Source organism: Limanda limanda, chromosome 8 (assembly GCF_963576545.1).
Source record: "Limanda limanda chromosome 8, fLimLim1.1, whole genome shotgun sequence".
NCBI classification, from domain to species: Eukaryota; Metazoa; Chordata; class Actinopteri; order Pleuronectiformes; family Pleuronectidae; genus Limanda; species Limanda limanda.
This window is the reverse complement of record NC_083643.1, coordinates 13572852-13584251: the sequence shown is the minus strand read 5'-3', so window position 1 is coordinate 13584251 and position 11400 is coordinate 13572852. Positions and strand designations below refer to the sequence as shown.

The window sequence follows — 11400 nt, the reverse complement described above, 5'->3', positions numbered from 1 at the left end:
AATAACACATGACTAAGATGTGCCAAAAGGACACACACACACATTAACACACACACACACACACACACTGGGAACGTGTAAGGAACAACACTCTCAGGTGCAAATTGCGTAGATGAGCTAAAACAGAAAGAACAGAGGAGGAGAGAATAACATCTCCTCCTCTGTTTTTTCAAACACGTTGACTCATTCAAACAGTGACCCAATAGATCAAATATAAACTTGTATATCTTTAACATCTGAAACCTCTGTATTTGTGAGTCCAAATAAAAGCAGCTATAATTTGAAATCTTTGCAATTCTCACAGAGGTCAATTCTGGTTAATTGGACCTCTCATCTGAGTAATACTGAGTAAAGTTATGCTGTCAATCAATCAATCAATCAATCAATCAATCAATTACTCAGACTTTATTAATATAGCAATTTCCATAGTAACAAAATTCCCCGCACACACACACACACAGCAAAAAAGAAAAGTGAAGTGAAAAGAACAGAAATAGATTGAAAGATAGAGGAAAGAAGATAAAATGATAGAATCCAAAAAGAAAGATGAATTAAAATGAGCAAAAGCCTAAAATACAATAATCTGAAAAAAAAATCTATTTAAAAGGATATACCAAATAGCAACAGCTCAAACATAAATGAATAATGATAAACTCATCTTAACTACTGACTATGACGTAGGTAGAAATTCGAGAAGTGTTCATGAGGAAGGATGTCGACCAAGCAGTGCGGGAAAAGGTCTAATCAGCCATGCTAGGATAAAAAAAAAATTGTGTGTGCGTGTTTGTGTGTGTGAAAAACTGAATTTAATTACTTTGCCCAAAGAACATGGAGAGGATAAAACAAATCTCATCAAAAAGACATCGGTTCCATCTTTATATCACTGAACCATCGTACCACTAAGGCAGTACAAACACTAGACCTCTGAAACAAACTGGATTTTCACATTATTATAGGACTTATTACACCCCTTCATTTCCTACTGTGTGACACGTCAACATTTTTTTCATGAGAACATAAAGTTTTCCGGTACCACCCTGTAACAATGTGTTGTTAAAAATGTTTCTTAAGACTGTGTGGGTGTGCACAGACAAGGCTGTGGCTGAAAGCACTTTCATTTTTGAAATAACATATAATGCAGGTATTAGCCATGATGGATGAGAGCTGGTCTAAATCTCGAAATTCTAAGGAAAGGTGCACCATTGGCTGAGAAGCTCCTTGAGAAGAACCTGACCATTGTGGGGACGCTTTGCCAGAACAAGCCGGACATACCGCCGGTCATGAAGCCATCCAAATCGAGGGAGAAGCATAGCTCCGAATTCAGTGGCAACATGACCATGGTGAGCTATGTGCTGAAAAAGGGAAAGGCTGTTGTTCTCCTGAGCACCATGCATGATGACAGAGCAGTGGATGACAACAGTGTTAAAAACAAACCAGAAGTGATCAAGTACTATAACAAAACAAAAGCCTATGACTTTTTAACCGCAAAAAAGTCATAGGTTTTTATGTCGTTTTTAACGGCAGAAAAGTTGTAGGTTTTTATGCCGCTTTTTAACGGCAGAAAAGTCGTAAATTTTCATGCCGCTTTTTAACGGCAGAAAAGGCGTAGGTTTTAATGCCGCTTTTTAACAGCAGAAAAGTCGTAGGGTTTAATGCGGCTTTTTAACGGCAGAAAAGTCGTAGGTTTTAATGACGCTTTTTAACGGCAGAAAAGTCATAGGTTTTTATGCTGCATTTTAACTACAGAAAAGTCGTAGGTTTTAATGCCGCTTTTGAACGGCAGAAAAGTCGTAGGTTTTTATGCCGCTTTTTAAGGGCAGAAAAGTCGTAGGTTTTTATGCCGCTTTTTAACGGCAGAAAAGTCGTAGGTTTGTCTGCATATTACAGATGCAATGGGAAGATGTGGGTTAAGAAAAATAAACACTGCCACCACCCAGCCACAGGAGGACATCAGACAGGAGGGCCAAGTGAAGAGGAAGAGGTGCAAGATCTTTCCAGCTGCCAAAGACTGAAAAGCCAGCAGCTGGGGTTCCAAGTGCACCAGCCCTGTGTGCAAGGAGCACAAACATGTGATAGTCATTTGTGTGGCATGTATGCACAGAGATGGCAATTTGCACTGTACCCATATGAGTTTATTTAATCAGTTTTCTTTTCTTTTATTCATTCATTTTATACATTCACTACAGTTCACTACAGTTCAACATCAGTTTTATCGATTGTATGGTGTATGTTATGTGTAAGTGAGTGCCAAGGGGTTTGCATAGCTTGTGTATCAAAGGGTTAACCCTCGAATGGGGCCTTTACATTTAAATACTTTACATTAACATGAGGAACAGGTCCTCTCTGCGGAGGCAGCCATGTTTTACAGTAGCCCAAACTGGACAAACTAAAAACCTTTTGTGTTTTTAAATAAACTGAAGTCTACCACAGGTTCTCTTTCATATTTGGAAGGGGACGGTGCGGTGAGGGGTATTCAGCTGCAACATGCAACTTCACCACTAGATGTCACTAAATTCTACACATTGAACCTCTAATTATATTACTATAAATTAAATAGAACACAAATACAAACAGATATACATAATTTGAAATCATGTAGGCCGGGCAACCCAAAAATTGGTTGGGTTATATAGCCATCAGTAAAACCTTTTTATAACAACAAAGACAATGATTTTGAAGGTAAATAAATTAGGGATTAAAGATTTTTGTCCAGATGCTGTGCAAACATTCACAACGAGATAATTGATTGTTCTACTGGGTTGAGTCTTTATAAATGAATACAACATATGTATGTCTTAAAAATGATTTTGTTAATTTATTAACTATCATTCATTATATTATCTACATCCAAATTGACTCATCTACTACTTATTGACACCATGGGCTGTCACGTGATCGAGAGGGCATGCCAGTGCACCGTGTTCATTCATGCACACTGGACCATCGCTATATACAACCCCGTGAACGCGCTTTTCTTATTCTGGGAGAATTACGTCATCGCACTGGCCAGGGAGCTGCTGCAGAAAGTTGCAACCAAGAAGCTGCACAGCGGGAAACCTACGTAGAATACACGATGTGGGTTAAACACTTAGTGGATTTGCAATATGAAAAAGAATAATCATCTTAGGCCACTTTGAAGACTAAGTGAATTTAACAAAGAATATGAGTCCAATATATCATTTATTAAAATAGTAAATATTTAGAGCTGTGTTTTTTTTTAATGAAGAAAGAAAGAATGAAAGAAATAAAAAGAAAGAAATAAACAACTACAGGAGGCTGTGCGGTCCGTTATATTCGAGGGGGCGGACCAGGAGAGGCGCGCACAGCACGACGCGCGTAACAGATAACCTCATCGTGAATTCACCCAGTTCTTCTGCTTCTGCTTCTCTTCTCTTCCACCGAGAGCCTGAAGCCGCAGCCCGTGCTCCGCCATGGCTGCGCTGTCGGGAGGAGAGATGTGCGTCAAGTACCTGATGTTCGCCTTCAACCTGGTGTTCTGGGTGAGTTCCAAGCGAGAATAAAGCACGTTGTTCTCTCTAAAGAACAGCCAGTGTTGCGTGTGTGTGTGTGAGCTGCACGTGCACGCGCATCCGTGTGTGAGCAGGTTTACTATATACACTGTGCATGAAATGATCCGGGTGTCTCGGATGTATGTGATCGTGCCGGTGTTAATTATCCCAGTTTATTCGGATGGTTTGTGGCTCTGGACGCCGGTGAACACAAAGTGTCCCAGTGCCTGTGGAGGCTGATGGGAGAATAATCCCCAGTGGCCAAGTGACCCAGTTCCACAGCAAAGACCACACTGGTGGGGTTGCTCGCACGGCAATTGAATAATTGCAGTGTGGGGGGGGGAGATACGCTTCTTTAATGTGGTGGTGATAATAATAATTAAGACTTCTGCTCTGTCACGTGATGTGAAGTGTTGCGCATGTCAGGGAGCCAGTCTGTGTATGTGCATGTGTGTGTGTGTGTGTGTGTGTGTGTGTGTGTGTGTGTGTGTGTGTGTGTGTGTGTGAATATGTATATGTGTGTGTTGTGTTGTGTGTGAATGAATGCTGGGATCACATATTGGCTATTTGAGTCACACTGAGCCTGCAGGGTGTGTCCTGGCTGCTGGGTGCGTTTGTTTGTCTGTGGTTTCAGATGGATGTGTTTCCTTTTAGGGACGTTTGTAGTTTGTGCAGCTATAGATAGAGCCGAGCAGAAGCATTCATGGCAGGGCAGACAGGGGTTTCCCACCGCTTCAATGTGTGTGTGCGTGCGTGTGTGTGGGTTTGTGTGTGTGTGAGAGAAAGAAATGACACAAAGCACAATCGATTTGGGATATGCAATACTTGGCAAGGCCCAAATAACCCCACTATTCGTTTAAACAGCACCAAATTCACCTAAAGTCACCTAAACGTGCAGGATTTTTTTTTAAATCAAGATGCCGGGATTATTCCCTGGAAATGTAAAAAAAACAAACTGTAATTTAATATTAAAGAAGGTGAGAAAATAAAGTCCTGGATCCAGCCACTGATCCTGATCTGCACTAGAACCTATTGGGTTCTTACCCGTCCAATAACACTGCACCCTTCTACTAAGATTTGTGGAAATCAATCCATAGTTTTTGTATAATCTTGCTTATAAACAAGCATGCAACAAACAGACTGCAGGAGGGAAAACATGATGGAAGTAGATGCGAAAATACTATACATTTTGACTCCCTTTAAATCAACACTCTCTAGATTATTTACTTTTAACACAGCCTGTTACAATCTCTTAGATTCTCTCCTTTTTGAGGTTTGTTTAGCATGAGGTGAAGACAATCTTGTCATGTCTGGTACATGCAGCCACAAATCACACATCACAGCACACACACCTCTGATTTCAGCTCAATGTGGACACGACAAGACAGCTCATGTTCAACATGTTCAGTGTTTGGTCAGTGGATCAAACTTGCACACAAAACTACTAATAACGGCTTTTGGTAGTGTATACACAATAAACTGTTAATACTTTATTCCCATGTCTATGGTAATGGGAAGTAGCCATACTTAATAAGGGCATCCCATTACGCAGTCCAGACAGCGGAGCAGTAAATATGCTGCAGAGCAGGTATTTTACTAAATGTTTTAGGTGAACGTGTCTGAACGTGCAGAGCTCTCCGTGCTGCTCCCTCCATGTTGCTCCCTCCCACATCCAACAAACTCTACATGCCCACAGGATTTGCACACATGCACCAGTTATAGACGTACAAACAATACAAACAAAATGAAACAAAGGACAGGAAGCAACACCAGGCAGGAATTGATACCACACAAGTAGGGACAGTTTCTCATGTAACACCACCACTCCTGCTCCTCCTGTGTGATCAGGTGATCATGTAAAGGTGTGGTAGTGAAAGCATGTTCCCTATCCACTACCTGACACCATTCTGTTTTCACTTCCTCATTTGAAGCTGTTGGCGAAAGGAACTCTTGTCGGTGTGTGTGTGTGTGTGTTTTTGAGTGTTTCTGCGTGTGTCGACTGAATCAACATGGCTGTCTCTGGGGGAATCAAGTGTGTGAAACTTGTCATGTTTGTCTTCAACTTCATCTTCTGGGTACGTGTGTTTTTTATTGTGTCCTACTCTGGTGCGGTGTGTTGTGTGCTTGTTACTGTAGCTTCGTGAGGACCTGCTTAAGTTACAGAGTTACAGACTGGAGCCATTTTGAGTCCGTGAGGACATAGTTAGGTTAAGGTTCAGGTTAGGGTAAGGGGCTATGAGGAGGGAGAGAGACAGAGAGAGTGGGGGTGAGGGAGTGGGGGGGAGTCTGAGAATGTGTGTGAGAGATAGAGAGAGAGAGAGAGAGAGAGAGAGAGAGAGAGAGAGAGAGAGAGAGAGAGAGAGAGAGAGAGAGAGAGAGAGAGAGAAAGAGAGATTTACACATTTACGATTGCTCTGATTTGCCATTTTGCTCAAACAATGGAACATATATCATACAACAGGAAGTAAAGAGGGTGAAAAATTGCTATACAATAGAATACAAAAAGAGCACACACACTCTTTGCATAAAAGAGATTCCCTGGGCTGACCTGTCTGTGCTTACAAGGCTTTTAAGTAATTGCCTGTCTATGCACGTTACACAGTGGCTCCAATAGACAAGTATGACAGGATTTAAGAAGATGCACTCATAACATCACAACATCTCACACAAGGGCATTGACAAAAGAACTAATAAATGCAAAAGCCACAACACAACACAACTGCAAGAGCTACACAAAGTAGACACAACCACAACAACATTAAACATGTGACGTTTTGCAGAATGCATTGAGGGATGTAACTGCAGACCTGTTTGTGAGAATGTAATCTTGTCTCCAGCTTGCAGGCACCGCTGTCTTTGCTATCGGCCTTTGGCTGAGATTTGACCCAAAGACCAAAGGCCTGTTTGAAGGACCAGACTCTCCATATGTGTTCTACACGGGTAAGACACTCTCAGTCTTAAAAGAAAGATTATGTGTATGTACTCTGCAATACATAAACTATATGTGTATAATTTAATATTATGTGTGCAGGTGTATACATCCTGATAGCAGCTGGAGCACTAATGATGCTGGTGGGCTTTCTGGGATGTTGCGGGGCCATCCAGGAGTCCCCTGCTATGCTTGGACTGGTTCGTACCACTCTTGTGTTTTCATCTGCATTTCTTTGACTGTTGCTGTTTGTTTGTTTGTCTGATTACACAAAAACTACAGAACAAATTTGAATGAAATGAGGAATGGGGCATGACTCAAGACCTTTTACAATTTTGTAGTGGATCCGAATAAACGGGCGGATCCACTATTTTTAAAGACATGGTGAGATAGGGCGTTGACCTTGCCAGAGGTATGCGCTCTCCGTTTACCCTTCTAGTTTGTCATGGCCTCTCCCTTCTTGTTGTAGTGACTTCAATTCACTTACAGTAATTTGTAAAATAGAAACTAAAAACAAGGTCTTTCTTCACAAGTGTTTTTTCTAGTGCTCTCAGTAGGCAGCACTCACACTTGACCTAACATGTGAGGACTGTAGACTGACCTTGGGTGCAGTAAGAAATATAAGACTCTGCCTTCGTCCTTGTTTACTGAACAGTATCAAGGCCGGAGTAGAGTCTCTGTACTTGTCCAATCCTTCCCTGCCTCCCTCCCTCCATGTCTGGCCCTAATCTTCTTGGACTAAATCTCTCAGGAGGTGGAGCCTGTGCAAATTAGTTTCAGCTACACTCAGCTGACCTTACGTGTTCATACATGCACACAAAGGACATGCGCACAAGCCTGCATGGAGGCAAAACATTCACGCAGTTTTGTGTTTCCTTTGCACAGTTCTTTGGCTTCCTGCTCATCATATTTGCCATAGAGGTGGCAGCTGGAATCTGGGGATTTTCCAATCAAAGCAAGGTAAAGTAAATATTTATAAGTTCATTCAACTGATTTAATTTGTGCAAGCACTTTTTCACAAAGTTAAATGGAGTTCACGTAGCAACTAATGGCCGACAGCAACAAAGTGAGGGAAATACTGCTGCTGAGTTTAACATGAAAATGCTGTAAGGATTTTAAAAGGCAGCATGAAGAAATGTTGTCTGCTTGAATGATCCATGTTGATAAATCCTCCTTGCTGCTGTGCTGCAGGTGGTGAACGACATCACAGCATTTTACATGCAGACCTACAACAACTACAAGACGACGGGAGATGAGCGCCTCAAAGAAACACTGCGATTGATTCAAGCAGGGGTCAGTCTTTTCCACTCCGCTATGATTCAGACTCTAATTGGACATGACTCAGTTCTTATTGAAGGAATTTGGAACCAATTGCGTTTTCAAGTGCATGCAATGTTTTCCCATGAGAATTTTGCAAGACATTTCTGTCCACAGTAAAAAGGATCCATAATGTTTTTGATGACTAGAAAATGGGAATTCAGCAAATTAACTTAAAAAAAGCAGCATGTTGGTATATAAGAGTATATAATGTAGAGAGTTGTATAAGGAGATCGATACCACTCATGTCTTTGCGGTAACGGTGGAGCTAAAGCTGGGAGGTGCTTAGTGTTGCTTAGCTTTCACACTTGAAGCAGGTGGAGACGCCTCATTTCCAAAGGTCACAGACTTACCAATACATATCATGTTGTCTTCTGATTGTTCGGTTGACTTGTTCACTTTGTACAAAAACAAAAATGTAAAAAAATAGTCGTCTTTTAGGGCGAGTTGTGCTGTAACTAGTCTTGATGACCAGTAGCTCATATATACATCCAGGACACCTGTGCGGCATTTCCACTGGTTGCCAAGCAACCTCACTGTGACCAGAATACTTTTTTATGAAAATTATGGCTTATCCGAATTCAATCATTATATATATTGCCCTCATGCTGAATGAAAGAAAAACAGCCATCACACAAGAGGAGAGATAATAAATGTATGAAGGCAGGGTGAGTTTATTTGTATAGCACATTACAACAAGAAGACAAGTGCTTTACCTCAAATACAAAAGGCATTAGGACAAATTGTAAAAGCAACATAAGATAATACAAATAAGAATCACTGAAACATGACTAAAAAAAATAACATTGAGTATTAAATTTGTAAAGTATAAATTAAAAATAAATAGAATAAGACGTAAATTAAGAGGTAAAGGAGTTGAGGCGGACCAGCAGTGGCTTCGGAGCTGCTTCTCCATGTTAAGTTTTCCAAAGTAAGAAGTCGTTTTTTGGAAAACAAACATGCTCCATGGCTGAACAAAAAGCTTAAATAGCCTCGATTGAAAAATATTTTAAATTTCACTTTGTGACACACAAAATGCTTTCTATATATTTTAGTATGAAAATAGGCTTAATATGACATGTACACAATGATGCTGATAAGGTGTGTGTGTGTGACAATAGTGCAGAGAAAATGACCCAAGTACTGAAAGTGAGTAGAGAGGAGTGAGTAATTTCAGGCATGACCTAAAATTGGAATCAATTTGTTGAACTATTCCTTTAATAGGAACACATTTGTAAGACATATTTTTTCTTTCTGCAAGTCTCCTTGTTCACTAACATCATGACTTTGTGTGTGAACAGCTGAACTGCTGCGGACCAACTGGTGTTGCAGAAGACGCTGCCAAAGACACCTGTCCCAAAGGGGACCTGCTTGCGGAGCTCATTACTAAGGTACAACCATCCTGAATGTTTGTATAGATTGAATGCCAACACAGCTCGATTCTCCAGGCAGGACACAGACAAAGAATATTTTTGTCGAGATGGGAGACAAGTCATTAACGAGCTTAGACCCATTGAAGCTCTGTGAGCGCTGATACTGTGCGTCAAAATCATAACGATGGTCTGACATGTGTCATTATTTCATCAAGTCTTCCCTTTGCAGACTAATTTCCTCAGCCTCTTTGCAGTGTTACTATGGCAACACTGGTGTACTGAAGCCTGTGGGCTCCCAGGCTGTCTGTTACATGCACCATACCCTAAGCCACGTTCAGCATAGCTTTATAGAGACATTCCGCTGCATTGAATCCTGCTTGTGTGTTGCAGAGCTGTCCCGACGCCATCGATGACGTTTTCGATTCCAAACTACACATCATAGGAGGAGTGGGCGTCACCATTGGGATTATTATGGTGAGTGTGTGATTTTGTTTCACTGGAATTCACCAAATTCAGATGTCTGCTGACCTGGAGGATGAACACGGTGCAGATCCAAAGTAATGTGTCCTCCCTCTCTCCTGCAGATGTTTGGAATGATCTTTAGCATGCTCCTGTGCTGCGCCATCAGGAAATCCCGGGAGGTGGTGTGACACCCAGCACGCACACCACACGTCGTTGTTAATGTTGCATGATGTCATTCCTAGGGTCCCAGACTCTCCACTTCCAATAGAAACACTGCTTGTTCAAAGGGGATAACATAAGTATAGACTGGGTGCTGATATTTCTGTTGTTTGTGAGATTATTGGTCAGTTCTTGCTGTACTCTCAACACGCTGCTGTACACTCCTGACTTTTCTGGACTAGATAAGTGCGATGTGGTGTTTTGGCCCAACTATATAACGAGTGTCATCTGTGCTAAAGTAGCAAAGTAGTAAAGAAATGTTTTATCTGTGGTCACTTGATTGAAATTAGTGTTTTGTGAACCGCTTATTATCGAAACAAAGAATTATATTATTATCTACTGATCACATTTCTACAGCTACTACTCAAGGTCACTCACAAGAAGAGTCATTCTGGTCCAGGGCCACAGAAAAAGGCCACCAGCACCACTTTAGCACCAAACAGAAGCAGCCAATGAAATTCTAAGATTGCTGTTTTCTGACAACACTGACTTCAAATCATGGTGATGAGCAGCCAGTTCACTGCTGAGCTGTGAACTGCTGTGGCAGGTTTTTATTTCTCTCAACTTTTTGATATGTATTTGTGCAGCGTCTCAGTTTCTTTGGTGTAAGGAATCTTTGTTCATTCCTTTCCTTACTTCCCCTTCCTCTCCTCATTCGTACTTGTTTAAAACAGCCTTCATTATTTTTGGTCACATTTTGTAAATGTTGCTTTTGTTTTTTTATCTGCAAAAAATGTGTAATCTTCGATGTTTAAATGGTACGTGTGGTTCTATTGTGTATTTTATAAGGTCCATTTCATTTTACAGAGACTTGCTTGATTTATACCATATGCACTATGTTTCACAGAGACAAAAATGATTGAGAACCAAATAAACAAAATGTACTAAATCAAGACTGAGTTTTTTTTATTTTTCAACTCATTCAATTTAAATAATCGAATTTATCTGTTAGAAGCTTTATTTGTATAAAACTAGAATTGTGTATCATCCACAAATAACGCAATTACATACAACAGGTAGCATACCACATTCATTTCACATTTAAAGAGCAATCAGCAGTGGTACACACTGTAATGGTAATGATTAAAGATTTAATAGTGTGAATGAGTCCGATGGATGTCGGCGCAAAGCTTGACACGGCTCTTAGTCCTGAGTGTGAGTGATCTGTTCTCCGACCAGAGGGTGAGTGTATAATAAACTGTAATGTGTGTGTCCTGTCAGAGGCTATTTGCATTGTCAATGCTGATTAATGCTTCCTGCTCCACTCCAATTCTTTCGCTGCTCATTCTTATGATTTTGTTTTGTGGGCTGCGATGAATGTTACCGAGACACCTGAACCAAACCGTTGGGTCAAAGGTTATGACAGCTTTACTTAAACGCATTCAGGAATAATTTGAAGACTTGAGGTTTTCAAAATATATGTAATCCATTGTGGCAAGCTATCAGTGCAGTCCAATTAATCAAAAATATGAACAGGCCTCTTCTCTGAAGGGCACTAAGATTGACTAAAGGCAAAGTTTTCAATAATTCGTTGACTCTGCTTGGCGTGTTGCATTAAGTTGTTTATATCATGGTCCCGCAGGGGTTCGCA

At 40.8% G+C, this 11400-nt stretch overlaps 1 protein-coding gene across 2 annotated transcripts; it reads left to right on the top strand.

Annotated features, from left to right (window-relative positions):
* Positions 1-3359: 3359 nt before the first annotated feature.
* Positions 3360-10698, top strand: cd9a (CD9 molecule a). Of its 2 annotated transcripts, none has more exons than XM_061076234.1 (8): positions 3360-3500; positions 6347-6449; positions 6541-6638; positions 7324-7398; positions 7630-7731; positions 9057-9146; positions 9519-9602; positions 9713-10698. In XM_061076234.1, the coding sequence occupies exons 1-8, from the start codon at positions 3432-3434 to the stop codon at positions 9776-9778; spliced, it is 687 nt and encodes a 228-aa protein (XP_060932217.1). In that variant the 5' UTR covers positions 3360-3431; the 3' UTR covers positions 9779-10698. The 2 variants fall into 2 exon arrangements, with proteins under 2 accessions (XP_060932217.1, XP_060932218.1); XM_061076235.1 differs by lacking the exon at positions 3360-3500 and adding an exon at positions 5447-5584.
* The last annotated feature ends 702 nt before the right edge of the window (positions 10699-11400 follow it).

Bases quoted from the DNA above. Each gene is read 5' to 3' on its own strand.
- cd9a (XM_061076234.1), top strand. From the start codon at position 3,432: ATGGCTGCGCTGTCGGGAGGAGAGATGTGCGTCAAGTACCTGATGTTC. The intron at 3,501-6,346 runs GTGAGTTCCAAG...TCTTGTCTCCAG, and splicing joins CCTTCAACCTGGTGTTCTGG to CTTGCAGGCACCGCTGTCTT. The intron at 7,732-9,056 runs GTCAGTCTTTTC...GTGTGTGAACAG, and splicing joins TGCGATTGATTCAAGCAGGG to CTGAACTGCTGCGGACCAAC.